The sequence below is a fragment of the Meles meles genome, chromosome X (genome assembly GCF_922984935.1).
Source record: "Meles meles chromosome X, mMelMel3.1 paternal haplotype, whole genome shotgun sequence".
Taxonomy (NCBI): domain Eukaryota; kingdom Metazoa; phylum Chordata; class Mammalia; order Carnivora; family Mustelidae; genus Meles; species Meles meles.
In genome coordinates, this window is record NC_060087.1 from 59,569,935 (window position 1) to 59,589,716 (window position 19,782).

At 36.7% G+C, this 19,782-nt stretch overlaps 1 protein-coding gene across 1 annotated transcript in view; it reads right to left on the minus strand.

The window, feature by feature from the left end:
* The window catches only part of TEX11 (testis expressed 11), a 297,399-nt gene that overhangs the window by 22,320 nt on the left and 255,297 nt on the right, over window positions 1–19,782 (minus strand). Inside the window, exons 25-27 of the mRNA XM_045994777.1 lie at window positions 8,565–8,714; window positions 7,111–7,219; window positions 6,066–6,186 (exon numbers count right to left, since the gene is read on the minus strand). Coding sequence (XP_045850733.1) covers window positions 6,066–6,186; window positions 7,111–7,219; window positions 8,565–8,714 — 380 coding nt within the window. The remainder of the gene's footprint in view (window positions 1–6,065; window positions 6,187–7,110; window positions 7,220–8,564; window positions 8,715–19,782) is intronic.

Sequence of the window (19,782 nt, forward strand, 5' to 3'; positions counted from 1 at the left end):
AGGATGGACTCTTAACCCAGTAATGGCTGGTGTCCAGATAACAAGAGAGAGGAAAAACAAGAGACATGTAAGAAGAATTCCATGTGATGACAGAGACAGAAATTGCAGTGATGAATCTATAAGCCAAGGAATGCCAAACACTGTCAGCAACCACTAGAAGCTGAGAAGAGACAAGGAAGGATCCTCCCCCTAGAGACTACAAAGAGAGCCTTGCCGACACCTTGATTTCAGACTTCTAGCTTCCAGAACTGTGAAAGAATAAGTTTCTGTTATAAGTAGTTCTATGGTCATTTGTTTTGGCAGTCCTAGGAAACAAATGCTGTTCAACACAATTGCTATCAAAATCCCAGAAAAAATATTTGTAGACATAGATAAGATTATTCTAAAATACGTATATAAAGGCAAAGGAACTAGAACATCTAAAACAGTTCTGCAGAAGAATAAAGTGGGTAGAATCATTCTACCTGATTTTAAGACTATTAGGGCGCCTGGGTGGCTCAGTGCGTTAAAGCCTCTGCCTTCGGCTCAGGTCATGATCCCAAGGTCCTGGGATCAAGCCCCACATCGGGCTCTCTGCTCAGCGGGAAGCCTGCTTCCTCCTCTCTCTCTCTGCCTGCCTCTCTGCCTACTTGTGATCTCTGTCAAATAAATAAATAAAATCTTAAAAAAAGACTTATTACATAGTTACAGTAATCAGGACTGTGTGATATTGGCAGAGGGACAGACACATAGAGAACAGAACAGAGAACCCAGCAACAGACTCACAGGAATATGCCCGACTGATTTCTGTTAAAAGTACAAAAGCAACTTAATGGAGGAAAGACAGCCTTGTCAAGAAAATGGTTCTAGAACAAGAGACATGCATAGACAAAATGAACTGTGACCTAAATCTCATACCTCATACAAAAAATAACTTAAAATGTATCATAAACTTAAATATAAAACAGAAAACCATAAAAACTTTAAAAAAAAAAAGCCCCAAGGGAACAGGAAAAAAAATCTTGGGGATGTAGCGAGGCAAGGAGTTCTACAATGGACTTGACACCAAAAGTAGGATCAGTAAGACGAAGTTGATGAAATGGGCAAATTAAAAACTTGTTCTGTGAAAGACCTTGTAAGTTGATGAGTAAGACAAGCTGCGACTGGGAGAAAATAATTTCAAACCAGGTATCAGATTAGTATCTATACTATAAAGAACTCTCAAAACTGAAGAGTAAACAAGCAAAACAATCCAATTACAAAATGGACAAAAGGCACAAGCAGGCACGAGGATATAGAGATGGCAAATAAGCACATGACAAGACAGTCCATCTAACATCATTAGCTGTTAGGGAAATGCAAGTTAAAATCACACTAAATTATGACACACCTATCAGAATGGCTAAAATAAAACAATAGTGATAACATCAAATACTGACAAGGATGTGGAGATTCTGGATTATTCACACACTTTGAGCAAGAGTGTAAAATGTTACCAGATGCTCTGGAAAACAGTTTGGCAGTTTCTTTAAAATCTAAACATGCAATTACCGTATGAACCAGCAACTGCCTTCTTAGGTTCTATCCCAGAGAAACAAAGACTCATGTTTACACAAAAACCTGTACACAAATGTTTACAGCAGTTTTATTTGTCATAGCCCCAACTAGAAACAACCCAGATGTCCTTCAACAGGTGAATGGTTAAGTGAATTGTGGTACCAGTTCATCCATACCATAGAATACTACTGAGCAATAAAAACAATGACATATTGATACATGCAGCAACTGGTAACTTGATGAATCTCCAGAGAATTCTGGTGACTGAAAAAAAGCCAGTCTCAAAAGGTTATATACTATATGATTCCAAATCTCAAAAATTAGAGATTGTATGATTCAATCTATAGAATATTATGGAAATGACAAAATTACAGAAATTGATGACAGGTTAGTTGTTGCCATGGATTAAGGAGGGGCTGAGGTGGGAAAGAAGTGGGTGGGAACTATAGAAGTGCAACATGAGGTATCCTTGTGACAGAAAAGTTCTGTGTCTTGACTGTAATAATGTCAACATCCTGATTGTGATACTGTTTTATATAAGATGTTACCATTGGGGAAAACTGGGAAAAGCATACATAAGATTTCTTGTATTACTTCTTACAACTGCATGTGAATCTACAATTATTTTAAAATAGAATTTTAGGGGCACCTGGGTGGCTCAGTGGGTTAAAGCCTCTGCCTTCGGCTCAGGTCATGATCCCAGGGTCCTGGGATCGAGCCCCACATCAGGCTCTCTGCCCCGCGGGGAGCCTGCTTCCTCCTCTCTCTCTGCCTGCCTCTCTGCCTAGTTGTGATTTCTCTGTCAAATAAATAAAATATTAAAAAACAACAACAACAACAACAAAATAGAATTTTAATTAAGGAGGGCACGTATTGCATGGAACACTGGGTATTATACATAAATAATGAACCCTGGAACACTACATCAAAAACTAATGATGTACTGTATGGTGACTAACACAACATAATTTAAAAAAAGAAAGATAAACCAGAGCAATCCATTTCCTCTTTAAAATAATCTAGAATATGAACCTATAAATAGGCTTGCCTGTTTAAGCATATTAAATCATCCTTCCTGCTTTTTCATTGGCAATAGCTTCTGAATGCCAAGTACAGCCTCTCCTTTGAACTGAAGCCTAGCAAGAGCAGGTAAAGAAGATGTGTGTTCTGGAGGAAAGAGCTCTGGAAGTACAGTCAGATGACCTGAGTGCTAGTCCTGACTCTCATTCATTAGCCATATGAACTTAGGCAAAGTGGTAACTCGACTTTTTTGGAAGGCAGCTATGCTCACCACTAGTGCCACCAACAGGGTAATCTGAATTTTCTGAAACTTAAAAATTTCCTCATTTGAAAGAACTTGTCAAGAATAATAGTACAGCGCTCTATTTCACAGAAATGCTGGGGAGGGGGATCATATGAAATAACGGATACAAGAATCCTTTGTAAGGGGCGCCTGGGTGGCTCAGTGGGTTAAGCCTCTGCCTTCGGCTCAGGTCCTGATCTCAGGGTCCTGGGATTGAGCCCCGCATCGGCCCCGCATCGGCCCCGCATCGGGCTCTCTGCTCAGCAGGGAGCCTGTTTCCCCTCTCTCTCTGCCTGCCTCTCTGCCTACTTGTGATCCCTCTCTGTCAAATAAATAAAATAAAATCTTTTAAAAAAAGAATCCTTTGAAAAATGTAAAGCACGATACTGTGAGACATGAGGTTTTCTATCTGTGCAATAGCAATTTTACCACAGTATGGAGTCACTTGGTAATGCTCAATAATCACTAACTGCTCAATAAATAATGAGCGACTGGTCATTACAAACGTCAAACAAGGGCTGAATTTTCTCCCAAGCATTTAAAACAAAGGAGATACATAACATATTCAATCAAAGAGGAAAAAGGAACATATATAAGGAGCCAACAGGATTATTAAATTCATCTCTACATTAAAAAAGTGAACTATCCCACCATGTTTCAGGGGATGAGCAATAATGGATGTGAGACTTGTCAAAAAAGTAGAAAAACACTGAGCTCTGTAGCAGAAAACCCAAGAGCCAGGGAGATGGAACAGTAATAGATAGAATAAAAGTGTCAAAAAAATTGCTCTGAGTGGTTTAGGCCTTATATAGAGACTATGGAAATGGATCAATTTGGATTTACAGTACAATTTAATTTTAGTTTGTATTAGTTACCATGGCAAACACATCTGAAGGTCCAGATGAGGCTCATGGCTTAGAAATAGAACTTTCTCTTCTCCCCAAAAGAAAGTAAAAAAAAAAAAAAAATATATATATATATATATATATATCTCCAAAATGTTCAATGCTAATTTTTTTTTAAACTTAATTTCACACAGGCCATAATTACACAGCTCCAGGAGAATTCTAGGTTTTTGAAGTCGATGCGGGTTTGTACCAGGTTGTCACCCTGCTATACTGTTCCACCATCTGCTGTGGTTTGCACATATTTTTACATGAAGAGGCAATTGAGCCCAAAGCAGAGTCAGGATCCTCAGTTATTAACATGGACTCAAATAATGACTTCCTGTGAGACTTTAAGCAAGCCACTTAACCTTAATATTTTATAGCTCCCTTATAATAACAATACCACCTTACATGTATATGAGCTGTTAAAGTTTACAACACAAATTACTATTTTAATTGATCCTTAAAACCTCAGTGTGGGAATCAGAGCAGGTGTTATTTCCATTTTACAAATGAGAAAACCGAAGCCAAATGGCACAGGAGGACCCTACCTTACACCATAAACAAAACAACTAAAAACGGGATCATAAACCTCTATGTAAGAGATAAAAGCATAAAAACTTCTACAAGAAAACACTGGGGAAAATCTTTCAAAATTTGAGATAGGCAAAGATTTCTTATCATGACCAAAACATGAACCAGAAAGAAAATTGATAAATGAGACTTCATCAAAACTTAGAACTTTTGCTTTTTAAGTTATGTAATTAAGAAAATGAAAAGACAAGCCAGAGACAGGGCGAAAATATTTACAAACGGCATATCTGATAAATGATTTGTACCTAGAGTATATAAATAAATCCTACAACTCAACAAGAACCCAGTTTTTAAAATGGGAAAATAATTGAATGGACATTTTCCCAAAGAAGGCATAGAAAAGGTCAACAAACACATAAAAAATTATAAACACCATTAGCCACCAAGAAAATACAAATCAAGGGGCACCTGGGTGGCTCAGTGGGTTAAAGCCTCTGCCTTCGGCTCAGGTCATGATCTCAGGGTCCTGGGATCGAGCCCCACATCAGGCCCTCTGCTCAGCGGGGAGCCTGCTTCTTCCTCCCTCTCTCTCTCTCTCTGCCTACTTGTGATCTCTGTCTGTCAAATAAATAAATAAAATCTTTAAAAAAAAAGAAAATACAAATCAAAACCACAATGAGTTACCACTACACCCTCACTAAAATGACTATAATGAAAAAGATAGACATTATTGTGTCGATGAGGAAGTGGGGAAATTAGAACCCTCCTACACCGCTGGTAGGGATGTAAAATAGTGCAACCACTTTGGAAAACAGATTGTAGCTCCTCAGAAAGTTAAACATAAAGTTATCAAATGACCCAGAAATTCATATATTCAAGAGTACTGAAAACACATGTCCACAAAGATTGGTATACAAATATCATAGCAGTATTATTCGTAATAGCTAAAAAGTAAAACCAACTCAAATGACTACCAGCTAGTGAGTAGATAAAGAAAATGTGATATATCCATTCAGTAGAATATAATAACATAGGAAGGATTAAAATACTGATACCTGCTACATGGATGAGCCTCAAAAATAATATGCTAAATTGAAAGAAGGTAGACACAAGAGATCACACGCTGCGTGGTTTCATTCATATGAAGTGTCCAGAAAGAGAAAATTGACAGAGTAGCAGATCTGTGGTTGTCTGGGCCTTAACGTGGGAACAGGGACTGACCACAAATAGGTGAGAAGAAACTTTGGGGTAATGGAAATATTCTAAAACTGGATGGTGGTGACAGTTGCATTAACTCTATAAACTTACTAAAATCACCAAATGGTACATATACAAAGTGTATATAAATTACACCTCAATAAAACTAATTTAAAAATTACTGAATAAACCTGTGCTGAAAATAAAAAAAACAGCAGAGAAGGGACAAAAATACAGGTCTTCCATGTTCCTTCTACTCTATTACCTGCCTTAAAGAAATGGAAAGAATAACAATAAGGTTTTTCAAAGGGTTAGTATCATCACAGTGGAAGTAACAATTCTACCATGTTTTGAAAACACAAAATAATTTAAAATTCCAGGTGGTACTGCTATTTTTTATTTAATCCATAGTATAGCTGTATCAGAAATTTTCTACTTTTAACTCTTTACAGTTCATAAAAACAGGGAAATTTTATAGTGTGTAAGTATATTGTAATTTGAATTTATTTACCTTAAAACTCGTATCAGAAAGCACTATTCTATGTCATTTCTAACACAGAAGACAGGTCTAATTTTAAAGAATAGCTTAATATCACTGGTTGACTTACGGTATGGATAATGACGCTCAGAGCATCTTCAAAATGACCCCAAACTTCTTCCAGGGGACACAGTTCCGAATCTGGCACCCCATCTGGCAGTAAGAGGTTAATCAAGTTGTGCATACATTTGCTGAAATCAAAAAGAGAAAACTCATCTCATAAGGAAATAAATCACTGCCATCATGGCTAAGATAAGTAAAATCTGGATCTCATCCCAGACTACGAGCTTCAAAACACTTCTGTTCTTCCCTCATTTTTATCTGGCCTCCAACCTCAGAAGACAGATTTTTGAAGCTATAAAAGGGGCTGACCAACCCTCCTTTTTATTATGCCTATGGTTGTCTTTCACCTTTTTTTAGTTTCCTGCACTAAGGAGTTGTAGCTGTTTATTATATTTTATGAGCTGGTTCAATCTATAGACATTTTAAAGCATCTCATTACATCCCAAAACGGGCAAGGGAACTGGGATTTAAACTGGGAATAATTCCAGGAGAACTGTCTCTCATGTCTCAGAAAAGAAAGACTGTAATAAAGTTTTCCATAGAAAAATCACACATCATTTCACCCACGTCTAGGCATAGAAAACATAAAATCTCTAATAAATAATATTTTGTATTATGATGCAGAGCACTGGTTAGTCCTTAAAGAAAGGTGCTTAGAAAAAACACCTGGGACAAATATCGCAAAATGTTAACATTTTTTAAATTTGGGTGGTGGGTATATTGGTGGCTGTTATATTAATCTCTGAAAGGTACTTAGTAATTTTATCCTATATATGGTCTCACACAAAGAAGCAACTTTGCCCCTTTTTCCCCCTCTTTTGAGAAATCCAGACACTTTTACATAGCTAATTAATTCTTGGTCTATGTTATAACTCTAAATATGGAGCTGTTTTGAGGGCTTTTTAGTTCAGGAGTTACAGGAGTGCCCTTGATCATCTTTTAAGTTGGATCAGATGAGTATGACTGATGACTTATGGGTTACCAAACCCATAAGTTTTATATCTTTTGGTTATCAAAAAGCCTAGATTTAGTGTTAAGTTACATTTACTAACCTGTATTTCAAAACATCAATGGATTCTTTCTTTTTGTAAAGCAGTAAGGCCCTTTTCAAGGCCTTCAGAGCAATGGAAGGATAGTGTGCAGGCATTTCCACTGCTAACGCTATAGGAAGTAAAGAAAAAAGGCTGTGAGTACCTTATCTATCGGTTTTCATCCCAGGCTACAACTTGCTCTCTCTAATGAAACTGGCCTGGAACAGATTAACACAAACCAACCAAAAGAAAAAACCCTAAAAACGCATTTTATGAAATCAGGAGTCCATGCTGGCTTTCAGAGACAGCTTATAGATTCTGGGTAGAATAACGTGGTAGGGTCACCAGGGTAATCTTCTCTTTAGCAAACATCAACAGAGAACCTACTGTTTCTGTGATCCTGCTCACAGTCATACAGGTAAAGCGATAATCTTATGAGCCAGAGTCAAGAAGGGGCACACAAAGGTGGAAACAAAAAGCAGATCAGTAAAAGGGCAATAATCAAAAACAGATTTATACTACAATATACTGTTTTAGTCTGATACTGATACTAAAAACAGGAAACAGTTGACATGAGAGTGAGTGTCAGAGATAACAAACCCTAAAAACTTCCAAATGCATTTACCAGGTTTCTAATTAGAGATCCATTATATAAGAAGTGGTCACCATTACAAGTCCATAAAGTATAGACCAGCTGCTCCTTGTCTCTAGGAATTTTGTCTTACGAGATAAGGAAAGGCCTTATCTTACATGTGCCTAATACCTTTATTAACCACACAGGCTCCCGAGGAGGGTAAGAGAGAAAAAAAGGAAAAATAATTAGGCCATTTCCTGCAGCATATCCCCATAAAGGTTCTGGGACCCCAAATACTATTTACTTATAGCCCAACCAGAAATTTGAGAGTGGTAATTGTATTAAAGAATATTACCAGTATTTCTCTGTACACTTTATTTTTTAAAAGACTTTATTTTTAAGTAATCTCTACACCAAGTTTCGTGATCCACTGACTGAACCAGCCAGGGACCCCCCTCTTTGTACACTTTAATAAATTGCTAAGATCGTATCACCTTTGATTAGTTAAACAGTTGATGGTAATTTCTATCTAGCTGAGTAAAACCAGCTTTCCAAAGTTCGAGCTCCCCCTATTGCATAGTTATGTAATTCAATTCCACACCTAGAGTAGGCACACCTATTACGAGTAATGCACTTTACTCAGGTGTCTAAGAACAACAAATATAAGCAACTATTCTTCATGACCCTAAGGAGCTTATAGTCTCATATAAAGAAAAAGATAGATGCATTAATGACTATAATACATGACATTTCAAGAATGCCATTAAAGAAGGAGAAACAAAGTGCTATGAGAAAACATTATATCCCACCTGAAGGTAAAGAATGAAGGACAGAGAGAAGAAAAAAAGTAGTACAATCTAAATGGGTAACAGTCTTCCAAAAACATAAATATAGCACTTACATGCAATTATTTCAAATGTTTTACTTTCCAAATGAGGCAGTTCCCACACTGATTCCAGGAAGCTGTCAAGGAATGGATCATTCATTTTGGCTTTAACTTCAAACTCATACAGCAGAAGCAATGTCTCACATGGATCACTTGAGAAGTCCCCTAAGAGGGAGGCAAAAATGCAACATCCTCTGTGATTATATTTTATTATTCTATTCTAATCTCTCTTCTGGGGAGATTTTTCTGTTGAGGAAAATTAATTCTACTTACAAATTGAAGGTTGTCCTAGCTTCTATATATAGATATTTTACACTTTAAAATAATTAGATACATTTTTACATTTTACATCATTAAATACATTATAAATTTAAATCATTAAATACATTTTTATATTTTAAATCATCAAATACATTATAAATTCACCAACACTTTGACCACCCTCTAATGCATTCAGTAGCATTGCCTACATTTCCTGAAATTATTGCCATAATGTTCCTAAATAGCCTGAAAAAGTCCTGCTACTATCTAATCTAGATCCAATGTTTTTTTTTGCCTCACTTTAATGACTGTGTCAACCAAAAGATGGAATGCTGTATAAGTTAACTGTGGTTTTATTTTAAGCAAAGTAAAAGTGTTTCCAAATTATTTCCTTTAGTCAGTAAATAATATTTCTTGGGTATCACCATGGGCAGAAAGTTGTATCAGATGGCATATAACACAGGATGTGAGATGGTTTTCATTCATCCTGGTTAGACTGAACTTTTTTTTTTAATTTTTAATTTCTTATTTTTTTTATAAACATATAAATGTATTTTTATCCCCAGGGGTACAGGTCTGTGAATCGCCAGGTTTACACACTTCACAGCACTCTCCATAGCACATACCCTCCTCAATGTCCATAACGCCCCTCCCCCTCTCCCAACCCCCGCCCCCAGCAACCCTCAGTTTGTTTTGTGAGATTAAGAGTCACTTATGGTTTGTGTAGACTGAACTTTTTTTAAAAGTTTTTTTTTCTTTTTTAAAGATTTTATTTATTTATCTGAGAGAGAGAGAGAGAGAGAAAGCAAGAGAGCACAAGCTGGCGGGAGAGGCAGAGCAAAAGGGAGAAGACTCCCTGCTGAGCAGAGAGCCCAATGTGGGGCTCAATCCCAGGACCCTGGGATCATGACTGGAGCCTAAGGCAGACGTTTAACCAACTGAGCCACCCAGGAGCCCCTAAAAAAAGTTTTAAGGTATAGCACACATACAATAAACTGAATAAAACCCGTTAATCTTAAAGAAGCAGCTTGTTGAATTTTCATGTAACCACTACCCAGATAATGATACAGAACACTTCCAACATTTGTGCTCCTTTTCAAGTCAGTATCACCTTAGCAGAGTTAACAACTAGTTTGATTTCTATCACTACTGATTGTTACTGCCTATTCTTGAATGTCATTGCTAGTACACAGAAATATAATAGATTTTTGGATATTTGGCCTTATATTCTATAACTTGCCAAATTCATTTACTAATCACAGTAACTTTTCTGTAGATTGAGATTTTCTATGTAGACAATCATGTCATCTGCAAATAGAAGTGGTTTTATTTCTTCTTTTTCACTCTATGTCTTTTTTCCATTCTTTTGCTTGGCTCATTGCACTGGCTAAGACTTCTAGGAAGATGCTGAACAAAAGTGAGAACAGACAACCTTGACTTGTTCCTGCCCTTAGAGGGAAAGCATTCAGCCTTTCGTCATTAAATTTGATATTAGCTGTAGTTTTATCTTTGTAGATGCCCTTTATCAGGTTGAGAAACTCCCCTACTTCTCTTGGTTTGCTCAGGTTTTTTTAAAAAAATCATAAATGGATGTTCAATCTTTTCACTTAACTGTTGATACGGTAATTTGAGTCTACAATGTTGAACCTAGGACAAATCTCACATAGTTATGGTGTCTTATCCTTTTCAAATTTTACTAAATTTAACTTGCTAATTTCTGCAGCTATTTTCATGAGGGATATTGGTCCATAGCTTTCTTTTCTCATATTTTGTCTGGTATTGGTATCAGTAAAAATGAGCTCATAAAATGAGCCAGGAAGTATGCCCTTTTCTTTCTTGAAGGGTCTGTATAAAGCTGGTATTATGTCTTTAAATGTTTGATAGAATTCCCTACTGGAGCTTTCTTTGTTATAAGATTTTAAACTACAAATTCAGTGGGTATAAGACTATTCAGATTATTTATTTCTCCTCGAAGGAGCTTTGTTAGTTTGTGACTTTCAAGGAATTTGTCCACCTCATAAAAAGCTGTCAAGTCATAGGCATAAGGCTGATCATAACATTTGTTAATCATCTTTTTTAAATGTCTGCAGGATCTATAGTGATGTCTCTATTTTCATTCTTGACATTGTTAATTTGTGTCTATCTGCCTGGGTAGCGGTTTCTCAATTGTGCTGATCTTCTCAAAACAACAACAACATAGCTTTTGATTTCATTGTTTTTAATGTATTTTGTTTTTAATTTATTTTTAAGTAAACTTTACAACCAATGTGGGGCTCAAACTCACAGCCCCAAGATCAAGAATTGCACGCTGAGCAACTGAACCAGCCAGGCACCGTTTTAAATTTTATTGATTTCTGCTCTTATTTCTTTTGTTCCACTCAATTGGGTTTAATTTGCTATTTTTTCTAGTTTCTTAGGGTGAAGCCTTAGATTATCTGAGATCTCTATCTAATGCAATAAATTTTTGTCTGAACACTGCTTTAGCTGTATCTTCTCAAATTTTTTACTTTTATTTATTTCTATTAACATATAATGTATCATTTGCTTCAGGGGTACAGGTCTGTGAATCATCAGTCTTACACAATTCACAGCACTCACCATAGCACATTACCTTCCCCAATGTCCAGAACTGAGTCAGCCAATCCCTCCCCCCATATTTTCTCAATTTTTATATGCATGCTTTCATTTTCATTCCACTCAAACTATTCCTGATTTCCTTTGTGACTTGTTCTTGAACCTATTAGATTATTGAAAAGTGTGTTGTTTAATTTCCAAATATTTGGAGATTTTACAGATGGCTCTGTATTATAAGACCATAATGTCCATTATGGTCAGAGAAGTACTTTGTATGATTTCAATACTTTTACATTTTTTGAAGTTTGTTTTATGGTTCAGAACATGGACTACTGTGATGAATGTTCAGTGTGCTTTTGAAAAAAGAAAATGTATTCTGTTATTGTAGGATCAAGTATTCTCTAGATGTCAATTAGATCAAGTTGGTTGAGAGTGCTGTTCATGTCTTCTCCATCATTACTAAGTATCTACTGATTTGGTTCCACTGACTTGTTCTACTGATTACTGAAAAATGGGTATTGAAGTCTCCAACTGTAGTTATGGATTTTCCTATTCCATCTTCCATTTCTATCAGTTTTCACTTCATGTGTTTTGAAGCTCTGTTGTTAGGTACATTGCAAATTTCAAATAGTTATGTTGTCATTTTTAATTGATCACTTTTTCATTGTTTCTCTTTATCGTGAGTAATGCTACTTGCTCTAAACTGCTTTTTGCTTGTTATTAATATAGGCATTCCAGCTTTCCTTTTCTTAGTGTTTGTATAGTATACCTTTTTCAGTTCTTTTTATTTCTGACCTATGTCTCCATATTGAAGTGGGTTGTTTTGGTAGACAACACATAGTTGGGTCTTGATTTTTTATCCAGTATGACATTCTTCATCTTTAATCAGTGTGTTTAGACCAGGGATGAGCAAACTACAATCTGTGGGCAGGCTGAATGTTATCCAAATAAAGTTTTATTTGAACACAATTAGGTCCTTTGTTTAAATATGGTCCATGTACTCCTGTAACGATGGCAGAATTGAGCAGTTGTGTCCAAGACCTGCTAGCCTAAAATACTCACTATTAGAACTTTAAGAAAGTGCCTGATTTGGACCATTTATATTTAATGCAATTATTGATAGGTGGGTGTTCTTCAACTTCAAAAAACTGAGTTATATGTAAAACGACTAGACAGAAGATCAATAAGAAAAAAAAATGAAAATACTGTAAGCCAACTAGACCTAACAGATATCTATAGAACATTGCTCCCAAAGGACAGCAGAATATATGTTCTTCTCAAGTGCAGACTATGCTCTAGGTCATAAAACAAACTTCAGTAAATTTCAAAGTATAAAATAATGCAAAGTATGTTCTGTGACCATATGAAATTAAAAATTAATAACAGGGGGCGTCTCTGCCTTCGGCTCAGGTCATGATCTCAGGGTCCTGGGATCGAGCCCCACATCAGGCTCTCTGCTCAGTGGGGAGCCTGCTTCCCGCCAACCCCCACCTGCCTCTCTGCCTGCTTATGATCTCTGTGTGTCAAATAAGTAAAATCTTTAAAAAAATGAACAGAAAAAAATTGGGAAATGTACAAATAAACATAAATTTATCTTTAAACATACAGTGGGTCAAAAAATAAATCAAAAGAGAAATTAGGAAATACTTTGAAATGAATAAAAATGAGGACGCAATACACCAAAACAAAAGGGATACAGTTAGAGTAGTGCCTACAGGCAAATTTATATCTATAAGCACCTACGTTAAGAAAGGAGAAACACTTCAAATCAGTACTCTAATCTTCTACCTTAGTTAAGACCAAAATAACTCAAACAAGTAGAAGGTAGAGAATAATAAAGATTGGAGTGGAAATGAATCGAGAATAGGAAAACAATAGAAAAAATTAATGAAATCAGAAGCTAATTCTTTGAAAAGATCAACAAACTGACAAGTCTTTAGAAGCCTCATTTCTAGAATCAGAAGTGAAAAAGGAAACATCATTACCAACCTCAGAGAAATAAAAAGGACTACAAAGGACTGCTATGAATAACTGTATGTCAATAAGTTAGATAACCTGTATGAAATGGAGAGTTTCCTAGAAAGAAAAAATACTGAAATGGACTCAAGAAGAAATAGACAATCTAAACAGACCTATAATGAATAAAGTAATTTATTTTTTTAAAAGATTTTTATTTATTTATTTGAGAGGGAGAGAGACAGAGAGAATGCATGAGTGCACATAAACAGGGGGAAAAGCAGAGGGAGAGGGGGAAGCAGGCTCTCTCCTGCAGGAAGCCCGATGTAGGGCTTGATCTCAGGACCCTGGGATCATGACCTGAGCCAAAGGCAGACTCTTTTTTTTAAAAAAAATTTAATTTTTTAAATTACTTTTCAGTGTACTAGAATTCATTGTTTATGCACCACACCCAGTGCTCCATGCAATACGTGCCCTCCACAATACCCACCACAGGCTGGCCCAACTTCCCACCCCTCATCCCTTCAAAACCCTCAGATTGTTTTTCAGAGTCCATAGTCTCTCATGGTTCAGCTTCCCCTCCAATTTCCCTCAACTCCCTTCTCCTCTCCATCTTCCCATGTCCTCTGTGTTATTTCTTATTCTCCACAAATAAGTGAAACCATATGATAATTGACTCTCTCTGCTTGACTTATTTCACTCAGCATAATCTCTTCCAGTTCCGTCCATGTTGATACAAAAGTTGGGTATTCATCCTTTCGATGGAGGCATAATACTCTATAGTGTATATGGACCACATCTTCCTTATCCATTTGTCCACTGAAGGGTATGTTGGTTCTTTCCACAGTTTGGCAACCGTGGCCATTGCTGCATGAACAATGGGGTACAGATGGCCCTTCTTTTCACTACATCTGTATCTTTGGGATAAATATCTAGTAGTCAAAGGCAGACTCTTAACTGACTGAGCCACCGAGGTGCCCCAATGAATACAGCAATTTAAATAGTTTCTAAAACTATAGAAAAAGAAAAGCCAGGACTAAACAGCTTCACCATTGGACTGTACCAAACAATTAAAGAATTAATACTAATTCTCACAAATTCTTTTAAAAATAGAAGAGGATGGGGGGGTACCTGGGTGGCTCAGTTGGTTGAGTGTCCAACTCTTAATTTTGGCTCAGGTCATGCTCTCAGGGTCATGGGGTGGAGCCCCGTGTCCAGTTCCATGCTCAGCACAGAGTCTGCTTGAGTTTCTCTCTCTCTACCCCTCCCCCAACTCGTACACTTCCCCCTCTCTACAGTAAATAAACAAATCTTTTAAAAAATAGAAGGGGATGGGGGCACCTGGGTGGCTCAGTGCATTAAGCCGCTGCCTTCGGCTTGGGTCATGATCTCAGGGTCCTGGGATCGAGCCCCGCATCGGGCTCTCTGCTCCGCAGGGAGCCTGCTTCCTCCTCTCTCTCTGCCTGCCTCTCTGCCTACTTGTGATCTCTCTCTCTGTCAAATAAATAAAATAAAATCTTAAAAAAAAAATAGAAGGGGATGGAACACTCCATGACTCATTCTATGAAGCCAGTATTACTATGATACCAAAACCCAAAGATATCACAAATAAAGAAAATTACAGACAAATATCTCTTAGGAATATAAACTCAAAATTCCCAACAAAATACTAGTAAACTGAACTCAGCAGCAAAGAAAATAATTATGCAATATGCCCAAGTGGGATCTACCCAGAAAAGCAAGGTTGCTTTAACAAGTGAAGATCAATTAATGCAATATACCATATCAATAAAATAAGAAACAAAAACTGATGTTCTCCAGAGGCAGAAAAGCCTTTGACAAAATCCAATATCCTTTCATGATAAAAACAATTAACAAACCAGAAGGGAACTTCCTCAATCTGATAAAGGGCATCTCTGGAAAACCCACAGCTAACAAAACACTTACTAGTGAAAGACTGGACTCTCCCTCTAAGATAGAACAAAAAAGAATGCCCACTTTCACCACTGCTATTCAATATTGCACTGAAAGTTCTAGTCAAAGAAATTAGGCAAGATAAATAAAAGACATCAAGACAGAAAATAAACAGTAAAATGTGATCTTGTAAATATGATTCCTAGGGAATTCAGTAAAATACCATTAGAACAAATAAACAAGTTTAAGATCAATATAAAAAATCAATTCTAGTTCTATAAAATAGCAATGAGCAAACTGAAAATAAGATTAAGAAAACAATTCCATTCACAATAGCATTAGAAACAATAAAATACCTAGGAATAAATGAAAAGATGTGCCGGACTTGTACAATGAAAATTATAAAACATCACCGAAAAATTAAAGATGTAAATAAATGGAAAAATATTCCATGTTCATAGATTAAAAGACTTAACTTTGTTAAGATGGCAATACTCCCAAAAATGATCTACAGATTCAACACAATCCCTATTAGAATCCCAGCTGGCTTTTTTCTTTTTTCAGAAATTGTCAGGCCGATCCTAAAATTCATATGGAAATTCAAGGAACCCAGAATAGCCAAAATGATCTTGAAAAAAGAACAAATATGGAGGACTAACACTTCCTGATTTCAAAACTTACTACAAAGCAATGATAATTAAGACAGTGTGGTACTGGCATAAGGACAGACATGCATATCAATGGGACAGAACTGACAATCCAGAAATAAAACGATGTGTCTATGATCAACTAATTTTCCACAAGGAGGCAAAGACTATCCAATGTGGAAAGACTATTAAAAAAAATTAATGGTGCTGAAATGACTGGATAGCCACGTGGAAAAAGAATGAGGTCAGACTCTTACCTCATACCACATACAAAAATTCACTCGAAATAGATCAAAGACCTAAATATAGGAGCTAGAAGTATAAAACTTTTCAGAAGAAAACATAGGAATAAATGTTCATAACTCTGAATCTGGCAGTGGATTTTTACATATGATATCAAAAGCATAAGGAACAAAAGAAAAATATGTTTTACTTCATCAAAATTAAACAATTTGTGCTTCGGGGTGCCTGAGCAGCTCAATTGTTAAGAATCTGCCTTTGGCTCAGGTCATGATCCCAGGGTCCTGGGATGGAGCCCCACATCTGGCTCCCTGCTTGGCAGGAAGCCTGCTTCTTCCTTTCCCACTCCCTTTGCTTATGTCCCCTCTCTTACTGTGTCTATCTCTGTCAAATAAATAAATAAAATCTTTTAAAAAATTTGTGCTTCAAAAGACACTATTGGGGCACATGGGTGGCTCAGTGGATTAAGCCTCTGCCTTCGGCTCAGGTCATGATCTCAGAGTCCTGGGATCGAGCCCCTATCGGGCTCTTTGCTCCGCGGGGAGCCTGCTTCCCCTTCTCTCTCTCTCTGCTTACTTATGATCTCTGTCAAATAAATAAATAAAATCTTTTTTTTTTAATGACACTATCAAGAAAGGGAAAAGACAACTCACAGAATGGGAGAAAATAATGAATGTGATCAGGGACTTGTACCTAAAATATGTAAAGGAGGTATGACTTAGTAACAGAAAGACAAATAACCCAATTAAAAATTGGGCAAAGAGTCTGAACACACATTTCTCCAAAGAAGATATACACATGGCCAATAAACATATGAAAAGATGCTCAACATCATTAGTTGTCCGTAAAGTCATTCATTAGGAAATCAAAACTGCAATGGGACATCACTTTGTACTCATTAGAATGGCTAGAAAGAAAAAAAAGTCAGATAATACAAGTATCAGGATGGAGATGGGAGACATCAGAGCCTCATGTACTACTGATGACAACATAAAATGGTGCAGCCACTTTGGAAAACAGTCCTGCAGCTCCTCAAATGATTAAAATGCAGTTACCATATGACCTAGGTCTACCCAGAAATGAAAATGTATGTCCACACAAAAACTTATACACAAATATCTACAGCAGCATTATTCAAAATAGCCAAAGGATGAAAACTGATGAATGGATTTTTAAAATGTGGTAAGTTCATACAATGGAATATTATTTGACCATAGAATAGAATGAAATACTGATATATGCCACAACATGGATAAACCTTGAACATGTTACATTAAGTGAAAGAAATCAGTCACAAAAGTCCACATACTGTATGATTCTATTTATATAAAATGTCCAAAATATGCAAATCTAGAGAGACACAAAGTAGTTGCACAGGGCTCCTGGGGGAATGCAGGGCTAGGGAATGTTATGGGGTTTTCTTTCTGAAGTGATAAAATGTTCTAAAAATTGATTGTTGGTGGTCATATATTATCTCTGAATATACTAAAATCCACTGAATTATATACTTTATTGTGTGAATTATATGGCATATGAATTATATATCTCAATAAAGCTGTTTTTCAAAATGAATTTTTACCCCGTGTGATATTCTTTTGTGCCTGACTTCTTTTGTTCAAGATAATGTCTGTGATACTCATCTATATTTTTCTGAGTCAGAAGTGTATTCCCTTTTTGTAGTATTCCATTGTATGAATACACCACAATTTACTTAATCCATCCTCCTACTGATGACACTAGAGTTTTCAAATCTTTAACTCTTATGAATAGAGCTATCTTGAACATTCTCATACATACGATAGTAAACAGATACACTCATTTCACCTGAGTATGTATCAGAAGGGGGATTGCTGGATCATTGCTGTAACAAACATGCTTGGTTTTAGCAGACACTGCCAAATGGTCTTCCAAAATGGTTGTACTAATTTATATTACCACTCTCAATGTATCAGAGTGCCAGTTGCTTCCCATCCTTACTAACACTTGGTATCTTAATTTTAGCCATTTCAGTGAGTGTGCAGTGATCCCTCATTGTTAATTCGAATTCTCTGATGAGTAATGATACTGAACATTTTTCCTTTGCCTGTTGATCATTTGTGTTATCTCCTTTTGTGAAGTCCCTGTTTAATTCTCTTGCCCATTTTTTATCAGGTTGTCTTTTCTCACTGAATTTTTTTTTAAGATTTTATTTATGTGAAAGAGAGAATGAGAGAGAGAGCACGAGAAGGGGAGGGTCAGAGGGAGAGGCAGACTCCCTGCTGAGCAGAAAGCCTGATGCGGGACTCCATCCCAGGACTCCAGGATCATGACCTGAGCCAAAGGCAGTCGCTTAACCAACTGAGCCACACAGGCGCCCTTCTTGCTGATTTTTTTTTTTTTTAAAGATTTATTTATTTGACAGAGAGAAATCACAAGAGAAGCAGGCAGAGAGAGAGGAAGGGAAGCAGGCTCTCCGCCGAGCAGAGAGCCCGACGCAGGACTCGATCCCAGGACCCCGAGACCATGACCTGAGCTGAAGGCAGCGGCCCAACCCACTGAGCCACCCAGGTGCCCCCTTCTTGCTGAGTTTTAAGAGTTCTTTATATACTCTGAAATTTCTCAGGTTTATGGATTAATATATCTTCTTCCTGTCTATGGCTTGTTTTTCTCTCATCTTGATTTTATCTTTTGATGAAGTGAAGTTCTCGATTGCAATGAAGTCCACTTTATCAGTATTTCCTTTTATAGTTTTTTTTTTAAGATTTTGACAGACAGAGATCACAAGTAGGCAGAGAGGCAGGCAGAGAGAGGAGGAAGCAGGCTCCCCGCTGAGCAGAGAGCCCAATGCAGGGCTCGATCCCAGGACCCTGGGATTATGACCTGAGCTGAAGGCAGAGGCATTAACCCACTGAGCCACTCAGGTGCCCCTCCTTTGATAGTTTTTATAGGTAAATTTTTTTGTGTGTCTCCAGGGTCATGAAGATACTCTCCTATGTTTCTTTTTAGAAATCTTATTGTTGTATGTTTCACTATGATCCATCTCAAAGCAAAGTTTCTGAAAGGTAGGAGGGTGGGTCAAGGTTTATTTTCCTTTATATGGCTATCTAACTGTTCCAGTGACATTTATTGTTAAAAAAAAAAACTTTCCCCACTGAATAGCACTGGCACCTTTGTCATAAGATGATCATATGTGAGTCTATTTCTGGATACTATTTTGGACTCTATTTTATGGTGTATGTTCTCAGACTATTCATCTTTTCCAAAAACTATCCTTCCATCTCTATAGAAATTTTAATATCATCCTGTCAACTTCCACAAGTAAATCAGCTGGGATTTTGACTGAGATTGTCTTGAGTCTATAGTTCAAATTGGAAAAACTGACATTTTAACAAAATTGAGTTTTCAAGTCCATGAATATGGTATATATCTTCATTTATCTAGGCCTTTAAAGTTTTCTCTCAGCAGTGTTTTGGTGTTTTGCAGTTTTCATTGTAGAGGTCTTCTGCATCTTTCACTAGATTACTAAACATTTGATGGGTTTTTATGCTGTTAAAAATGGTATCTTAAAAGTTCATTTTTCCAGTTAGTTCCTGCTACTACAGAGAAATACAATTAATTTTTGTGTATTGACCTGTACCCAGCAACCATACCAAATTCATTTA